Source organism: Orbicella faveolata, unplaced genomic scaffold, assembly GCF_042242905.1.
Source record: "Orbicella faveolata isolate gen_17 unplaced genomic scaffold, um_ofav_v1 contig_3, whole genome shotgun sequence".
Classification (NCBI taxonomy): Eukaryota; Metazoa; Cnidaria; class Anthozoa; order Scleractinia; family Merulinidae; genus Orbicella; species Orbicella faveolata.
Window position 1 is genome coordinate 10,578,726 of NW_028301558.1, and position 20,185 is coordinate 10,598,910.

The 20,185-nt window shown below is 37.1% G+C and overlaps 2 protein-coding genes across 2 annotated transcripts; both read right to left on the reverse strand.

Moving 5' to 3' along the window:
- Window positions 1–129: 129 nt before the first annotated feature.
- Window positions 130–7,474, reverse strand: LOC110065884 (uncharacterized). The gene is made up of 4 exons (XM_020773051.2): window positions 7,332–7,474; window positions 6,723–6,784; window positions 5,358–5,466; window positions 130–4,039 (listed from the first exon to the last, which is right to left on the reverse strand). The coding sequence occupies exons 2-4, from the start codon at window positions 6,740–6,742 to the stop codon at window positions 3,827–3,829; spliced, it is 342 nt and encodes a 113-aa protein (XP_020628710.1). The 5' UTR covers window positions 6,743–6,784; window positions 7,332–7,474; the 3' UTR covers window positions 130–3,826.
- A 2,745-nt stretch (window positions 7,475–10,219) lies between these two features.
- LOC110065891 (mRNA cap guanine-N(7) methyltransferase-like) lies at window positions 10,220–19,986 on the reverse strand. Its single transcript, XM_020773061.2, has 11 exons — window positions 19,823–19,986; window positions 18,459–18,529; window positions 17,560–17,762; window positions 17,182–17,282; window positions 16,554–16,678; window positions 15,521–15,702; window positions 14,806–14,970; window positions 13,463–13,574; window positions 12,668–12,826; window positions 11,818–11,851; window positions 10,220–11,198 (listed from the first exon to the last, which is right to left on the reverse strand). Exons 1-11 carry the CDS (start codon window positions 19,935–19,937, stop codon window positions 10,798–10,800), a joined length of 1,668 nt encoding a protein of 555 aa, XP_020628720.2. The 5' UTR covers window positions 19,938–19,986; the 3' UTR covers window positions 10,220–10,797.
- Window positions 19,987–20,185: the final 199 nt, after the last annotated feature.

Below are 20,185 nucleotides of genomic sequence, written 5' to 3' on the forward strand. Positions count from 1 at the left end.
GAATTACAATTCACAGTGTCAGCTAGGAGACCCTCACTATAAAAAAATACTATTAAAATACTATTACTGCCAAATTCCAACAATGTTCTTGGAAAGAGCAATGAGAAATAGTTGGACATAATAACAAAATTAATGACCTGAAATTTTATTAAAGTCTACTTAGTTATTCAAATTCTCTCTAGTGAATACATTGTTTTGGCCAACAAGGATGTTACATGTACAAATTTTAGAACTTTAGACATAATCATGTACACCACCATTCTACAAACTGTTTGTATCGGATAATTGTAAAATTAAAGTAAGGCTATATGATCATGTGTACTAAAGACATGCTCAGTCGAGTGTCGATCGATACCCTCAATCGACCCATGATTGACATCCGAATGACATCTCAAAGAAAACTCGATTGACATCCTGATCGATACTTGGTCAACACCCAATTGACACCTTCAGTGATTAACACTTGATTGACACTAGATCAACAGTCAGTCGTTAGTCGGCCGAGTGTCGATCGGCTCATGCATTGATCGAAAATTAGTAGACTGTTGACTGAGATGTCGATCCAGTGTTGATCGAGAGTCCCCGAGGTGTTGACAAAAAGTCGACCGAGTATCAATCGAGTATTGATCAAGGGTCAACCAAGGGCATCAACTGAGGGACACTCAACCATGGATGCCTGTAGTACACATGATCCAGGCTGTACATTGTAAATGTAAGGGTTACCACAACTCGGAAAGGAGTTGATACATGTCAGACTAAGTGTAATTCTGATACAGTGGATACCATGGATATCCCTAGTGTCCACTGAAAAATTCAATCCCTCCTGTAAAGGAGAGTTATCAGGGTGAAAAGAAAAATAATTTTCCGGCTTGCTCTAACAGCAAGCTGTAACTATGATGTAATAGCCTGAAATTCATTCTCACTAGCGCCCCAAATGTTGATCTCTTACAATAGTTCTACAGGTTCCATATTTACTCAAATAAGCACCATCCCCAATTAAGCACCACCCTCAAATAACCACCACATTTGGGATATAAAAGTTAATAAGCACCGCCCCAGAGCACGCACTGCAGCCCGGTCTACAGTGGAGTCTAACACGGCATTGGAAATTTATTTTCACCAATGATCAAGTTGACTCAATGGTAAAGTTGACTGAAGACACAGTGCGCAAAGGGACAGATGGTGAAAATAAAAAGATGCTTCTGTTCATTACTGTTATATTTTCTCACATCACAGATTAAAAATGTATCTTTGAATTAAAAGAAAAAACTTCTTTGTCATGTTCACTTTTTAAATAAACACTGCCCTCACATACCGGTAAGTGCCTCCCTTGAATAAGTGCTGCATTTGAGGTGTGAAAAATAAGTGCCGTGGTGCTTACTCAAGTAAATACAGTAATTTGAATTTCCTCAAAACATTTTTCCAAGAACTTCACTTGTCTAAAAGAATCAACTAGCGCGACTACAAAATCCACCAACCCCAGGCTATTAGACACAACTTTCTTTGCACCCTGCTTATGAATTACAGCTCTAGTAGGATCCATCTCTAACATCATGCTTCAAATATACATGCCTAAAGTTAATAAAACATTACAAAGCTCTCTTTTTTTATTAACGTTACTAAATGAGGCTTAGAGTAATATCTACTGATAGTTACCACATGCAAGACTCTAATTAAAAACCATATGTTTGATTCTGTAATGCTACATTGGGCTAACTGAGTTCAAGTGTACAATGTGATATCCCTAAAATATACTATTGTGGAAAAACGTTACATTTGGATTCAGAAAACTCTCAGTCCTAGAGGCCAAAGTATAAACTCCTAAACAAGTTCTCCTTCCTGATATCAATATTCTTACCAGGCTTAATTTTTAGTGAAGGATTATGATATTAGAGGTGTCATGTTTTGAACATCAAGAGGTAGGTTTTCACACAAGTCATTTACCTCAAGCTTTATTACCTTGACTTTCATTTTATACTACATACAAATACTGAAAATGAATAAAGTAACCCTTTTTTCCACAAATTGGTTATATTTTTCAGGCAAAGAAGCAATTAGGTAGCGTTTGGTTGTTGTTTGTAGAAAGGCACTGATCCTAACTGGAAATCCAATAGTGGCATACATGTAAGTTGAATGTGTGTTTTATGCTGCTTTATTTTAGAAAGCTACACGTGCCAAAAAAACATAACCATTTTTTCAAAATTGGCATTATTTTAACAATCTCCATTGCATTAACAGGATGATTTTTATTCAGTCCCATTTACTTCAATTTAAATCAGCACACAACAAATGTCTAGCCTCAAACCACAGTTATACGTTTGTGGCAAATATGGATCTAAAGGTCTCTAATACAGGGTACAAATGAACTTCAATATTCAGTCTTGTATGTACATTAACATTAAACACCCGTTCATGTTACATTTAAACCCTATGCTTATTTTCTTCGACTAATATCAAACTGTAGTTCAACAATTAAGGCTCATGTCAACGGTATTAATCCTATCCATTACTTTTGTATGCTCATCTTACATTATCAGTTTTACTATCTGCTGCATATCCAGTGTCAACAAACAGTACTCATGAACATGTTTTGCTACACCAGTCTTTGTACCAGTAGCACGCTAGGCACGTCGGCTATTTTTTCTCAGCTAGTGTACAGTGTTTCCTTTCTCTCCTCTACCCCCCCTCCCCTCCCTATAAATAAACTTGGACTACTGGCCTGGGTGCACACCTTCCACTTAGCTATCGCCTGCGTCAGGCTAGGTGGGTCCCTTACCCCACCTTATTCTTATCTACCTAAGCAGCTAGGTTGGGGGGCTTCATTCTCTGGGTGAGTGCACTATCACCCCAATTCATTCACTAGGTGTGTCCGCCAACCGCCCACGTTTCTGATTTATTTGGGGTTTGTGTCCGCTAACCTCAGGCTGTTAATTATTATTATTGTATGGCTAGCTCTGCAAGGGGGCAAGATCAGCCAAATCATGTGTTGTGTTTGACTACCTGAGCAGGCTAGATGCTTCCCACAAGAAAATAGTGTTCTCTACATGCTGTAAAATAAATCCTTTAACTATAGACCAAGTTATGAAAGAAAGAGTTGTAAATTTGCTTTTGCAAAGGCGTTAATGCACCATCACTACCAAATATGATCAAAGTTGAATCAGTGAAACTTTTAATCAACCAGGAATGAAGAAGGTTCAAAAACCCAATTCACAAGAACGCATTCCTAGATCTTGTGGGCAAATATATTTAGAGCTTTTCTCACACACCATTGGTAGCCATGTCAAGCTGACTGCCACCCCCTGATCATAATTGTGAAATCAAAGGTAACACAAGTAACATTACGCTGAAGACTGGAAGTAACGAAAAGAGTTCAAGGCTTGTATAATATACTGGCATTATATAAAAACTTAAAAATCTTTGGGTGAGTGGGCAGGAAAGTCGACAACGGCTAACGCAACAGAAACAACTGCCCTACCCACAGGTTGCATGATCTATACCCAGGTCCCAGCTGTGTGTTAGAAAAACATTTTTCACTTATTTTGTTTCACTCAGCCAGTGAAAAATTACTCTTAGAACCTCCCCACCCTTTGGCTTTAAACCTTTTAGTGGCTACAAATATCAGATAGAATTGTTTCTCATGTAAATTGCTATCTGGCAGTAGTTTGCATCTTTTGTAGTGCCAGTTAACATGGTAGTGTCCTGATCCAGAATCGCAATAGGCATACATGTGCCTTTAATTTACATCTCTGCTATTTTAAGTTTTATCTAGTGACAAAATTACAAGATGTGTATATATACAAACTCTTCCATATCTACACTTTTAATGTCAATTTTCCTGGTTCTCTATGAGTCCTTCTGTATCATCATCATTCACATATGGAGGTGGAGGCTCATCCCGTTTGACAGGATCTTCCTCTGAATAAACAGGAGGAACTTGAAAGGTAGCTGGTGCATCATCTAGTCCAAATGGATACTCAGTAAAAACATATGCTGGCTGTGGAACTGCAGGTTCCTCCTCAAATTGGCGACCCTGAGGAGCCTGAAATTATTCAAATAAGAAAAACGGTTGTTTAGTAAGGAAGAAATGGATGGAAAAACAAACTAAGGTACTGATACAGGTGAAAGGTACCATAATGGTACTCTAAGATTACAAATCAAACCCTTTACGTATGAGAAATACTCCTAGCAGCTTCATGCTACTGAAACTGGAGATAAGCACCAGTCTTATGGGTCACTTGGCTCGCATGCAGACTTACTGTACCTTTACGGTATGTACCCTGGCTAATAAGATGACATTTTGAAAAATAAAGTAAAATATTTCTACTGAGGCTCTCTCGCTATTACTCACTGACATGACTTATTGCTCCACCTCAAAGAACACAAAAATGTCAGGATTTATCAAGTTCAGATGTAAAAATGCAAACTTTTGGTTTTTCTCTTTCTGTTGTTAAAAACATTACAAAAACTAATATTGGAATCTTCTTCAGCATCACAGCTTCTGTAGTTCTTTTCTCCTTGATTGGAATTTTGTCGCAAATTGATCTTTTTGCAAAATAGGGGGGACAGAGGAACAAGATAACAAAATATCTGAGGAAAATAAAAGTTACAAAATTTGCCAGTGTTTATAGTCCAATACATCGCCACAGTTCCAATTTTAAAGCTGATAGATTTGAATAACAAGGAAGGCAACACTGATCCTCTGTAGAAAAAGAGATGGGATGGTGGCTGTACATTTTACCACTGACAATACCTTGCGAACCAAACACAGCCTTTAAACACAGCCTTTAAAGCCATATCCACATTTTTTGCAATATTTGACGCTGTGCAAACGACATTGTGTGTGCTAGGTTTGAAAGTTTGAGAACTTTTCTGTACGTTTTTAAGAGCATTGTTTAAGTTTTCATGGGGTAAGAATTATTGGTAACTCTACCAGTTGCCATCAAGGATTAATTCCCCCCTTTATGCTCCCAAGACAAAAACAGTAAACAGTGTTTGGCCAAAAGAATAAGTTTATTAAGCAATAACCATAACAAGCTACAAAGATCATGAGCTAAAAACACGATAAAACTAATTCGAAGCATGCTAACTACTACGATTATAATAATTATATATCACCAATAACAAAAAGGGAGGGCGGGGGGGGGGGGGGGGGGAGTAACAACTCAACATCCAAGATGATCAACGACCATACTTACAAATTAACATGCTGTAACTAAAGAACGCAACAATAGAACTGAACCAACTTATATGTGGTAATACGATCCCAAATCTGTGATAAAAACCAGATCACCTATACGGGGGCAATTATCTATTTTAAATGAAATGTATAAAATACCCAACTGAAGGTTCACACTCACCGGTTGTGCCTGCTGTCTCAATGCTAGAGACAGTTGCCGTCTTCGATTTCTTGCATAGAAGTAAAATATCCAGAAGATGAGCTTGAGAACTATAACAACTATTATTATCCTGGAAGAAAAGAAAAATGTTGTCTCAAAGTTAGCAATGTGAAGTTGTTGTTAATCTCACCTTAGCAATCTTAAATGTAAATTAAAAAATTCACTTGCGTATATAGTTGATAAAGATCAAATCCTGTTTGCCTCCATGTACAAATTGGAAACCCCACATACCCATTTTTCAATTATCCCTCTTAGAAAACCTCAGAAAATATGTTTACATACTGTAGAAAAATATAACCTCTGCCCACTATTCCGGATTGTCCAGGAGTCAACCAAATACAGACCAAACCTCCACGCCTCCCATACAGGTGACCAGTGAATCTCCTGCATAGGAAGGAGTGTGTTTAAAGAACTTTTTTTCCACTCTGATTTTGACCAATTTTGGGGACTTTTGCAGGATATTTAATGCATTTACACGACTGAATCTACAGAACTCAATATTTTTATGTACTAAGTGTTTAGGGATTGAGAAGAGATAAACTCGATGATCTGCTGAGTTTAAAATGTTTTCAGGTTGACATCTCTGAAACCTTATACAAAGTTATATGTGAAATTACTACAACCATGAAAGGGTGGTGTTACCTTGCCTGAGTTGATAGGTTAGCAATAGTCTAAAAGAGGTATATAGAAAAACTGACCTTAAGTTAAGTGGTTGGCATGTTTCAATCTAGCGTGAACAGTTTGTGTTTGAGCAAGCACTGGGGTCATTTTGTTTTAATAAATTTTGGGGTAAGACACTTTTACAAAAAAGATTATCTATTAAATTTAATTGTTATATAGATAAACTTAAGCTGCTTAAGCACTGATAATATTATATTTAAGGTATATATACCACACAAGTGAATAGTGCTTTTCATGCAAGTACAGTTCACCTCCAAGCAGAGATTTTGAAATTTCCAACCATTTGTCAGTTTACTGTCGGAAATAACGTAATTTTTTAAACATTGTTCAGTACAGTGTTAATGGAAGTGGTGGGTATAAATATTTACCTCCTCTTCAAAGTTTGATTTGTAAAATGACTTTATAGCCTAGTTGAGGACTTAATACTTTCTGTGATATTGCACTATAGAGCTCCACGTAGCCAAATGTTATGATAATATTGCAATCTTTTCAAACTTAAATCTGCAATTAGCTTCAGCTTGAGCACGGTAAAAAGGGGACCTCCAATCCACAATAACTTGAACGTAATTATGGCATGGATCGGACACATGTAAATGCACATTCCGAACCACCATATCCAAATATTTCAAGTACTATTGTACTTACACATAAAACAACAAATCCATCGTCGGTTTGGCTCTTGATGAAGTCTCGATTTATTGCAAATTCTATAAAATGAAGGAAAAATGGCACGATCAAGTGGTTTGCCTGCGTGAGTGAAGGGCAAAGTTTAGACTGTGTTCGTCATAATACGGGAAAATATCACTCACGGGACGTCGCCAACCCATTCATCACCTTGAATCCAAGTAAACAGAACTAAAGGGGCGAGAACTCAAAAGAGGTCCAACAGAGTGTTCTTCAACCTTGGCTTTTATTCAGCATATAAGCTGAAGCTTATATTTATTAGCTAACGAGGTTGAGCTAAACCCAATTGTTTTGGACACGGATTCGTAACAAAGGACGAATAAATATCACAACTGTAGCAACTTAAACAAAACATTAGAGTGATAAGACAACGCGGATAGTAAAGTTTGCAGAGATTTGCTTTTGTAAGCACAATTCGGGAAGAAATTGAAAGCAAACACACTATTGCGTACATACATCCAGAGATGCAATCATGCGAAGCCACACGGAGTTATCTTGGCAGATTCGGTTCAAATCAGTTGAAACAAGCGTTTCATTCGCGTCTTAAAATACAAGGAACAAATCACCTACCTCTACATATCTCATGGAACTTGAAATTCCTCCATTATGTAGTAAAATAGTTACAAAATACACTTCAAATTCCCGAACACCTGTGTACTTTTTCGACTGAGTTCGACTGGCAGCGATGGGTGACACTCACCCTACCCTGGGGGAAACTGTGAAAAGTTCTCGTCACAGTCCCTCTCGGTGAAGGTGAGGCCCAGCACCACCGCGAACCGCGAACCGAGCGATTCAGACGTTTTGACAAATTATTGTGTTGATCCTCCTCCCCTGGAGGACAAGCTGAGATTTCACGTTGTACCCAAGAAATTAGGTAAACTATGTCAAATACAATTATTTACAAACATGATAATAAAAGAGGGGAAGGGTAGGGTAGCACCACACAGATCCTGGGGTGGTACTCCCGGAAAAATTGGGTGGGGGTGTGCGGCCCGCTTCCCAAAACCCTTACCCTATTTGTGACCAAAATCTGCGATTTTCCCTACCCTTTGTATGATCTGACAAAAATAATTGGATTCCCTATTTATGCCCTAAACGTAGTTTATGAAGGGCTTTTGTTGATGGTCTTATCTATATAGATGAAAAAGTAACTTCTTCTAAAAACATCACCCTATTTATGACCAAAATGACCAAAATCTATGCCCTATTTATGACCAAAATAGCTGAAAAGCCATAACCTTTGGGGCCACACATACCTATATAGCCCATATAAGTGAGTAACCCCCGGGACACGGACACAGCAAGGGGAAATAAACTGGTTGTCCTCTGGCAAATGAGTTCTATGCTGGTATACCTGTGGAGAACCAGCCAAGCACATAACGTTTTTGAGACTTTGGCTGGTGGGGACTGGGGAGGCGGGAGAGGAACATACCATGTTCCCCCTTTTTTTTGGGGGGGGGGGTGGGGGGGGAGGGTAGTCATTGGAGGAGGCAAGGTGAAGCAATTCTACCACATGTTATATAGTCTCTTCTGTTACTTCCAGTGAGGGTATTTTTGGATATTGCCTTCTGGAACTCTGCTGGCTTTATCTTTGTCATACAAGAACCCCCTTTACCTATCTAGTTTATACCTATGTAAGAGAATCTAAAGAAGTACTACGAGGTATTTATTTTTAATCAAAGATACGGCATTAACATTCATTTGAAAAATCAGTTTATCAGGACATTGCACTAACAAATGTAAATATGCCTCACACTTAAAGTAAGGACCAAATCAGGTCAACCAAGTAACAAAAAAATATTCACAAGTGTCCGGTAAAATGCACACTTCAGTAAATAAGCTTTGCAAGATGTTGCAACTAAGAGTTTTAACACTGTAGATTGGCACACACTTAACCACTGAATGTCCTAACAGATTCATATGTACAGAATATTTGAAAGCTAGCAGGATAGAAATATAGTTGCCATACTGCACATTAAATCTAATGTTTTGTTTACGCTTTAGTTTCAGAGGTCAATATCAAATTTCTCCTCACAAAACCAACACAATACCAAGTAGAGAGGTGATGAGAATAACACAAATCATCATTTTACATGGTAAAAGACAAATTGTTTGATGTACAACAAAATTCTCATAAAAAAACATTAAAGAAAAGTATGGCAACTAATAAGTAGAATGTGCTGCTCTACAAAATATCCATATTCACACACTGCGCATCTTTTGGTTTGAAAATCCCCCCTTCCCTCCCCTCCCCTCCCCTCCCCTCCCCTCCCCTCCCCTCTGGAAAACCCAGTTTGGCTTCATACAGTAGAACCCCGCCTTACAGACAAGCTGTTAATATGGCCACCTTATTATTACAGCCACTTTATTCTGCTCTGAACAAAAGCTCGGTGAATCTTATTTCTTATTTAAAGAACCCCTTTAACAGGGCCACCCCCTTCACACGGCTAAATTTTTGTGGCCCATTGACAATCAGATCGAAACAGAGTTCCACTGTACTTTCCCTTGAACAAATTGACATCAGTTTTTCATGCATCTGTTGTGTTATTGATCATGAATTTTGGCATAACATTGTCAAAGTAGCTGTGAATCCACAAGGCGATAGCCGAGTGGATCCACAGACTAATTGACTATGTTATGACAAAATTCATTGTCAGTGACAAGACAGGTGCATGAAAAACTGACATCAATTTGTTTTTTACGATAACAAATTGTTTAATTGTCTGCTTTGGCTCGTTGATGCATTGCATAAATCAAAAATTCATGTTGAGAACCCCTTCTCCATCAGAATTTTCAAATACCTGCTGTCAGGTGGGTATTGATACTTTTGGAACCAAACAGAAGAGATAACAAAGTAGGAGCCCTTTGGGTCTTCATCTAATTGATTTTGAGCTGCAAGGACAGGAAGTTTTCACTTTTAGCATCAGCAGCAGCAGTTTGACTGGGTAACTTTCATTCCAAATGCTTCAGGAAAGAACTTCTGAGACAAGATCTTTGTTGGCTTACAATATGATTAATAAGCAAACCATCTTTTCAAAGAGTCAGCATAAAGTACAGGGAAATAAGTCATTATCTGAATGACTGATTGAAGCATAATTTCAGAGATAACTTTCTGAAAAAATTTACCATCAAGCTTCTGCTAACTGACACTGTATATTAGGTGAATACTTCCCAGCCACATGCAAACACTACATTTTAACTTCCATGAGGGGATATCCACCTCTGGGTGTCCATTCACAGAACGCTTCACTGTTCTCTTAAATATTCCTACTTGTAAATGGTGCACCCATTTCTCCAGTGTGTAATATTGTCCAGCCACAAAACAGCCAGCAGGGCAGGGAGCTTGGCACAATAATACATCGGAGACACTAACAAGCCAATCTAGCTAATCCCTCCTCCCACAAAACAAAAAATGCCTGTTCTAGAAGCTGATCAAGACACAACAAGAGAACATGCTCTAAAACTTAGAGTCAGTATCTTGTTTAAAATACACTACTTCCAAGCATTACAGAGCTACTGGTGGAGATCTATGAAAGGTGATAATGAGAAGCTCACTGGTGTAAAAGCTTGAGTGAAGTCAACTCTGTACAAAATAGCATGTAGCAATATTGTATGGTTTAGTCTCGAAAACCTTGACAGTTAATGGCAAGAAAAATTGTACAATTGAAAGAAAAATGAATGGACATAGTGTAAAGATATGCTCTTCCTTTTTTAAAAGGCTATTACATGTTCCTCTATCATCACTATATTTTGAGTTCTTTAAAAAAGTTTCATCATGCCACCAGAAAATCATGCAAAAGTAAAGGGCAATAAATTTTAAATTTAAGGTACCATACCTTTGAAAGAAAAACGTAAATTATCTGCAAAGATTGTTACGTTGTTGTTGTTGTTGTTGCTTTTGAGAATTGAAAAATAAAGCTATAGTCCTACAGGCAAGAATAACATTCCTAACCTCCACCTCACCCCTTACTACTCCCTAATCCCTCTCTACTCTTTCTACATTCCTTATCATCACAAACTCTAAGGGCAACAATGTTTAACCAGAGGTTCCATCATCAGCTTCTTGCTTCTTTGCAGCTGGTTCACCATCATCATCCTCATCCTCATCCTCATCTTCAGCTGTTGCAGCATCATCCTCGTGTTTTCTTTTCCTTGATTGAACCTGAGTGCTTTCTTCTGCCACCTCTGTGGGTTCTGCTTCCATTTCTTCCTGTGGTTTTTCTTCTGTTGTTTCTTCTTTCTCCTGTTCGGCTCGTGCCTTTTCTTCTTTCTCTTGTTCAGCCTTAGCTTTCTCAGCTTTCTCTTGTTCAGCTTTAGCTCTCTCCTCTCTCTCCTTCTCTCGCTCGGCTCTTTCCTTCGCCCTTCTCTCTGCCTCCTCAAGCTTCTTTCTCTCTGCTTCTGGATCGATCTTGACAAACACAAATGCCAGATACATCCCTAAAGCAAACAAAAAGAACCTCAACTTGAAACATTTCAATCACAAAATCCACAGAGGTTGTCACTGTTGAAAAGTTGAAGACCTAGTGGCTACCACAGGTGTTTCATTAAGGGCCTAGCACTGGGAAAATTGACTGGTTGTGAGGACAGTTTTGCCCATCTGGTTGGACCGTCTAAAGGAAAGTTTTTCTTTTCTCTAGAGGAAAGTTTTTCAGTTCAAAACGTTTTGACCGCCTGTGGAAAACCAGTTGCCCTCCTGCTAAAAATGTTAGTGACCAACAGCTTTGTCCAGAACCACTCTCAGAATTTAACAACTTTGGCTTTAACAACTGTCCATACAATGGTTTTTTTTTTCTTTAATAGCAAATCAATGAAGTGTTTATGTTATTTTTATTGCATCTGCTGGAAGCTGATTTTGGACTAAATGGCCACCAACAAACAAGAATGAATATAAATTATGATAAAGCTAAATAGCCTTTAATGAACTTTGCAAGAGGCAACATTCTGATCATTTATAGAACAGATATGCAGCTACTAGACATAAAGACGGTAGAAGTCCTGTAAATTACTCATCATTATTTGTTACTGAGGCCAAAACATCTGAAAATCTTTCACTTACCAACAGCCTCCCACTCAGCCTTTGACATTGTCCCCTGTTAACAAAATATAATTAACATTGTTAATTGCAACCATACAACAGCATAACTACAAACATGCATCAGCAATGTGTACTAGATTTATTGAATCAGTTTGTAACAGCACGCTTTTAGCCAGATGGGTGCCCAGGCGTCCTGTGGATAGCCACTTTCTTAAGAAAATTATTTTATTTTTCATAATTATGTTGCCTTGTAAATTGCTCATTTGAGCAGGCCCTATCGCACATTTTGGACAGCCACTTTTCAAATTTTGGCTAAAAGCCTGAGTAACGATACAAGCTATGGCTAGTCAATTTATTCATTTAATAACAGAACCGCCTGCCAGATTTCCCTAGTAAGTTCTATATGCTCTTCTAAGCCACAATATTCACTGTAAAACAAAATATCCCAAAGCAATCGTTCTGGGAACTTGATTACAGTACAATTTTCTTTACCAGATTTCATTGATACAGTAAGTCATGACAGTTTTCTTTTGTTTTGTTGTACATGTACACAGGTGCGTAGTATTTAAAATTTTTCAAACCAGTTTGATTTATCGTCTTGTACATGTAGTCATGGTTGTAAATTGTAACCTGAACAAAAGGGAAGGCAAAATCAAACTGTTTTGAAACTTTGAAGCCAAACAAAAATAAATTTAAGTCAATATACAATTCATACAATACTGGCAAATACATGTAGCAGAGAGTCAGCCAACAGTCTGACACAAGTTGTTTGGGGAGTTGTTCCTCACTTTTACCCAAATTTTACACAAAACATTGTCAATTGTCGAGAATCTCTTCATATCTAATTATCTTAAACAAATGAACTACTCACCACATGTTTGAGGTTTTTTTCTCTGTGATCTCTATATTTGCTTGTTGATGAAGATTTATCTTGATTCAACTGAATTCCTTCAAGAAAGTCTTTGGCATGTGTATATGCATCCTCTGCAGATGACACTAAGCAGTCACCCTCTTGGCGTGGAGGGTAGGTCTTGATAAAGAGGCAAACAGCAGATTAATTTGAACCATAATTCTACAATCATGGACAAACGTCCTTGGGACACTTATGTAAGGAAACAATCAAATTATCTGTGTTTTACAACTGAAGTTTGAAAAAAGAACTGCTATCCTTTTAAAAACAAGTGCTGCTCCCTTGGCCTCCTCACCCAATTTACAATGTTGAAAATCAGGACAAATTAGAGGTACTAGTTTTCAACATTGTACATGTATGTGGGGTGGGGTAGAGGCTAGGCAGGTGAAGTTGTATTCATGTCTGGCTTGTGTGCAAAAGTACCAAAGGTGCAAATTTATCCCAAGACTTTTGTCCGTGATTGTAGTACATATACTAAGGCCTGTTTGAAACTGTCTGAGAGTGTTCTAACTGTCAATGTTCACAGTAACTGTGAGGAAATTTCTACAAATCTTCAAATATCAAAAATAATGAAAACCCCGCCTTTCCAAGCCATTCAAAATTTGGTTATTTTGCTCTTTATGCCCATACGATTTCACAAAAAATGTTGATTTTGTGGAAAAACCTGCCTTGCCTTCTTAATATCTCTTAGAATAAACACAACTTCAGGTGAACTTTCCGTATGTAAGAAAGATCGATAGTTTAGCATTGTAATACCTCCAGTGCTTTCATCTTGTACAGAAGTGTAGTTGACTCCTTGGTCTTCTCCCGGAAAAAGTCATGAAACGTTTTTGTGAATAGTAGCTTCATGTTATATTTTTCTGCCATTCTAAAACAAAATATAACGATATACGTTACCTGTAACAATTATACATGTAACAGTATTAAGAAAATCGCCCACAGAAAATTTGCATACTGATTGGTTTAAAATTGTGTTTCTATAACTCGATAGAAACACAAAACTAGCACAAACTGTTGACGTAATGATGGCGCTTGCAAAGAGAATTTACATTTTGATGATCAAAGTAAACAACTGATGTTTTCTTTTTTTTCGTCACAGAATTTTCTAAAAGAAATAGAAAACATGTTCTCTATGTTTCTATTGAGTTTTAGTATAAATCTACTAGCGTTCTATCACGAAAGCCGTTCTCTGATTGGCTACCCTACTCACTATCTATTCTGTGAAAGATAGTGAGTGGCATAGCAGGGCGCCCTTGTTAACAAAATGACAGCCACTTCTTGGTGTTTCCAAAGTGTCTGTGAAGAAGATTCAGAAAAATTCTTGAACAATTAGTAGATTTGTACTAAAACAATTAGATTATTCACTCTCAATTTCTATGCACTATCACGCAATAGAAATCTTGAGCTCATAATCTAAATGTTTAATAGAAACACTCGTGGAAGTTTGGGAGAACTCGAAAAAGATGTGGAAACACTCGCCTGTCGGCTCATGCTACCACTTTCAGCCCTCCAAAACATCCACTCATGTTTCTATAACTTGATTAAAACACATGTTTTCCATTTCTTAAATAGGGTTTGCCTGTGTGCCAAATTTAAAAGGAAACAGGTTTAAACTGGCTTAAGTTCAAAGTTGCAGAGTTTCGGTGCTTATGTGGCTAGACAAACTAAAAATGTAAAGCTTTGTTATCACTGAAAAGATACCTCTTTTTCATGCATTCCTCTCATTACAGAAAACTATAAAATAATGTATTGCATAATTTTGTGCATTACGTATCTGGTTTTGTTTGTGTGATGCATCTGTGTGGAACATATTGTCTTCACATGAACAACAATTTATTAACAGCATTTATCTGATCACAGTAATTGCACCTTAAGTATACAGTAAGCTCATCTGACTACAACTACAGGAATTTATTTTGTTTCTCCTTTATTTTAGCTTTATTTTTTAAATTATAGTTATGTAGCATTGATTCAAAAGTAGATAACAATAATTACAATATTATATAAGTAATTTGCACAAGAAAAAGAAAAGGTGAAGTATTCTGGTAGTTGTAGTCAAAAGAGGCCATCATGCAAATCACTTATTGTTTAACACATACTTTTCAAGCAGGGGAAAGTAGACCAGGAACTCTGGGCAATCAACCACTCCTTCAAGATGAAAATCATACTTGCAGCCAAATAAAGGGTAGTCATCTTTTTTCTCAAATGTCACTCTATACACGTCATTTCCAAAGGACAGATCTTCAGACTTTTCTAATCGACGACTAAAACAGATAAAAAATGAGGCTAAATAACACAAATCTTGAACTCTTTGTCTGAAAGGAAATGAACCTGTCACTATATCAAATAGTGGATTATATTGTATATCCAATAAACCAGTTGATATTTTTCTTGAGTGTGTGTTGTGGTTTATGGTCATCATTACTGTTCAATACAAAATGTAAGGCAATGAAAAAAATCTGTCTAAAAAAATATTAGTTAGGTCTTTGGACTCACCAAAAAGTGCATAAAAAGAAAAAAGATGTGAAAAAAAAAAAATCAAAAAATAAGATCTAAAGGTGCAAAAGTGGTGTTTGTTGTGCAATAAAGCTATGATGCAATCATACAATTTAATTTGCTCTGTTACTGGGGTACTAAAAGCAAGAGATATCACTTGAAGTTATCATTCCTCTTTTCTTTTCTGTTTGTAACCCTAGGTCCATGTGCAAAAATGTGCAAAAACAACAGGAACAGTTCACAAAGTATACAGTGTATGTACACAAGTGCACCAACTAAAAAACTCACAGAAAACCCTGAGGGTGTTGAGATACTTACACTAATTCATATCCATTGGGTGTTGTTCCTATGAAAAAGCCTCCTACTTTAAGTCTCTCACAAGCATTCTTCAGCATCATGTCAGCCTGCTCAAAACTCTCGAATGAATAATGAAAAGAAAACTGGCAGCTTGTTAGGTCAAACTGGATTTCTTTATCTTGGTATAGGTCTAGCAGCCGTTCCTGTAAATTTGTAAAATTAGAAATTTTAAATTAAATTTATATTATGATATTGACCAAGATTTGCTTTTCTGGTCACAGCAGCTGAATTTGGCCCAATTCTTTTGTGTGTGTGTGTGTTCATGGACCACCATCTTGACCAAACAAGCTTGGTCAACTAAAAAACTTAAGATATCTCAGATATAGTACTGTTATCTACAATAGGTAATCTTGAGCAAGCTTGCCCACTCAGTTAGCCAATTACTGTACAGGATTTGGTTCATGTTGTGCATTTGCAGAGGGCACTTAAAGCACAGTATGCTGAATATTCACATGGACAAAATGTGGAAAATTGGGCATCAGCAAATTGATGAAGTGCACAGAATAAGGGCCTTGGTGACTGTTATGTGATTAACATTAAACTTTCCTTGTGTTACAAAAGAGAAAGCAATTTAGCAATTTGGAAGGAGAACCTAGCCATTTATTACAAAAAGGCAACCCAACAAAACACTGGGCTACAACCTGCAATACATTGTATGGAATTAATAACGATTCTTTAATGTTTAGGAAACAATGTGAAGCACCAGCTACATAGCGTCTTGTAAGGGTAACAAATGGTAAAATCCAAGACTTGCCAAGACCGCAAGACCTTTGTTTGAGAATTCAAGACTATGGCTAAACTGATTTTAGATTCCAAGATGAAAGAAACACACCAAACGGAGACTTTGTGACTCATCTCAGAAGCTTATGAGATTTTGAAATCGGATCAAAATTTCCCAAGGCCCAAAATTTTCTAGAGACCATTTGCCAGCCTTTCTTGTGGATCATTAACAGACTCTCTAGACATGTGTAAAGAATGCTAGTAAGTAAATTACCTTGCTGCAATCAGCGGTAATAAATTCAGGTTGAAAGAGAGGGTCCCGATAACGCCTGGTCTCATGTGTCTTTTTAAGTTCTTTATAGCGCTCCTCACACTGTTCCACAGAAACTTTGGCAATATCTGTAAGAAAAGAACACAAAGAAAACATAATCATGCAGATCTTTGCATGCAAAGGTTTATTAATCAAAATTAGCAACCAGATAGTTACAGGAAAGGCATACATGTATGCATAGACATTAACTCTGTCACTGTCCCTTAAATGCAATCTACTTATAAATAATACAAAAAATAAACTACTGTCTCGTGGGTAACATTATATTGTGCAGTTCCAGAAAATATCCATACTCCCCCCACAGAAAGAACTGAAATTTCCTGGGGGTGAGGGGTTCTGTAAGACCAAAATATTTAGAGAAATATATGTTCAAAGCATATTCAATATTACTAGAATTTCTAAAAGGGTGGGTGAGGGGATCCTAGAAAAAAATCCCTTCCATGGGAGAGGTATAGATATTTTCTGAGAACTACACATTTCACTCTTTCAGATGCTCTAACAATTTGTCACAGTAGTTATTAAGAAACAAAAACTTAAAGATATCATAACTATATGTTCTATGAAACCTTACCTGCACACACAAGTTTCTTTATCCTTCCCCTCTGCCATTTAAGAAGGTCTCCACCTTTCCCACAACAGAGATCAAGTACAGCTATGTCCTTTGCACTTGCCCTGGAAGGATTACAACATACCAAACAGTAGTAAAAAAAAAACAATTTTTTACCATTATAGCTCAGGTTGGGGCCATAAAAAAAGATATGTAATAAAAAATACAGCGTAATAATTTACGTTGGACTCATGAGAGGACTTGTCCACAGGTGAATCTTTCCAAGAAATTCTGGAAACAGGACTAGTCATAAGGTGTAGCTCACAAGAGGAGAGTCAAGGGAACAAGTCCCCTCATGTAAACTAACCATGATCTCTTTTCTAAAAGCTAGACATGCCTTACCTCTTGATTTTTTCCAGACAGTCACCAATAATTATGCTCTTCACCCAGTTGTTAAAATTTCTTAAATAAAATATGGGACTTTCCTTTCGGCTCTCCTTGCTGCCTTCTGGATGTTCATTGTAGTGTTTTGCCACCTTGTCACCCAAACCCTCCTCATTGTCAGCTGGTTTTTCTTCTGCATGTTTATTGTCGCCATTCACGCTCTGAAAGATCATTTGATTCAATTATGTTGCAAACCATTAGTTATGACACTTTTTTTTTCTCACAAATCAAAACAAGTCCACATCATGACAAAGATGCCCAAACCAACAAAGCTTTTCCCAGTTTCTGTAGCTCAAAGTACATCGCTGTTCCTCAACAATCGTATAGTCCATCAACGAACCATGGAACAACCTACTCTTCAACATAGGATTTAGTATTTAACTTTATTTAAATATCTTGAGAAAGGAAATGAAAGTAAAGTTTTGATTATTTCCCTTTCTATGCTTACTAAACTCAAAAATTTTACATTCAGTCACCATCAGGATAGTCAACATGGGCCATAACCTGTAGCACCTGAACATGCTTAATGGGCCCTTTATGTTATGAGTGACCTTACCTGTAGTTGATATCATTCGCTCATAAAGTAACAAGTTTATGTTACATGATTGTGTGAAGATCAAGGCTATAGGTGAATCAAAACTTAATGAAAACTCGAACCATCGTTGTCCCAATTCATGAAGTATAATAATAATAATATAGTAATATTTTTTATAATATAGTAATATTTTTATGTGCCGACACACTGTCATTTTTCCCTTGAGACACTTAAAAATGGTCTTTGGGAGTCTACATCTCAAGGACACGAACAATCTATCTATTTAAGGAAAATCCTTGAGGAATTGTTATGTGATAAATACCTTGTCAGGTTCTGCTGCAGGTTCATCTTTAGTTTCACCTTTGGATTCATCGTCAGGTTCATCTTTTTTCTCTAAACGAAACACAGGAGTAAAATTTTATTGGGCAACTTTTATTCCTCAACAACAAAATTAATGTAACTTATAAATGGTTCCCTGTAGTGCACATGAAGTAAAATATCACCTACTAGCCAGCACCAAACTACTGTATATATGGGCTAAAGACTGAAAAGAGTGGGATGCATGAGGAGCAAGCTAACAACATTGTGTATTCCCTTTATAAAATGGTCAAGATATTTCACATGCTCAAACTTGTGATGTAAACTGAATGCAATGACCCGATAAAACAAGATGAATAGCCCCCAAGAAACTGACATGTCCCTTTATATATTTGTCACTTTCTGCTTGAAAACTCTCAGTTTCATAGTTGCACACAAACAAAGATTCAGAAGCAATAGGGCTATCTGAGAAGCCACATTATTGTCATCTGAGAAATGACATCATAAGTGTACAATTTATCAGAATATGTCTGTCTTCCTTGCAGGGAAAAATAGAAGGTGAGTGTACTTATATTTATGTACATTTAGTTTTATTATAATACTCATTATAATGTAATTAGTTTTTATAATGCTAACTCGTTTAGGTGTCCCCAATTAGCAGCTGTGCTAAAATTTAGCAAATTAAACTTCTTGACACATAAATGAAGTTATTATTATTTTTTTTTTTTTATTTTAGAGACGTGTTGGCTGAATAATTAACCTAAGGTTATTGGAATGCTGGAGGAAACCTTGGAAATCTTGGAAATCACTTGGCAACCTGCAACGTCTACTGCAGATTGAAATATAGTGTAGTAATACACAGTCCATTTCCTAAATAGCCACAGTCAAAATTGATTTTGAAGGCAAGTGTCAACATGTCAAACTCCAGACTTAACCAGAATGAAAAGATTGTTGTGATAAAATCTGTAATAATTTTAGTTTACAAGAAGAATATCAACAGAATCAAACAGAGTAACCAAAGAACAAAATTGTGAATGTTTTGTAGAAGAGGAAGAGATCTTCGATCTGCTGACAAAAAGTTCGGCATCGTTGCATTGTAGGTTCATGCAAACATATAACTTTTGGCGGCAAAAATTATCCGAAATCGTGCTGTAAAAGGGAGATTTTTGAGACTTTCCATAACATCTTCCAGAGTTTGACACTTTCCTTACATAGAAACCAACAAGTCTTGATGAAACTTCGGACGATCGCTAAAAGGAAAAGTATTTGAGTATAAACCACGTGTTACGTGAACACTTTCCCACACACGGCCGGAAAATTGCTGTAGATCACCGCTTTCGACAAAACCTCGTCATTGGGACAACTTACCTCCTTCTTTAGGCTTTTCTTCAGTTAACTTGTCATCTACAGGCTTTTCCTCGGCTAAAATATTTTCGTTAGCTTGATCAACCACTTGTTCGCTTTCCGAAGCAACAGCCGCCATCTTTGACTCCGAGAAGAAAGGTCGAGAGAGGTTGGAACCGTGACGCCAGGTCCCCCGCAAAGTCTCCCACCTGGCGCCTTTGGACAAAGGGCTTTATATAAGAAGTATCAACCGTAGCCTTGTTTTTCTTACCATAAAATGTGTTATCGCTTGAAAATGTTTCTGAAAAACCCTATATTGAAATTTGACCAGCAGGTTTCAAATTATTAAAAAGAATATTGATACGTATTATAGGAGACAGGTAACAA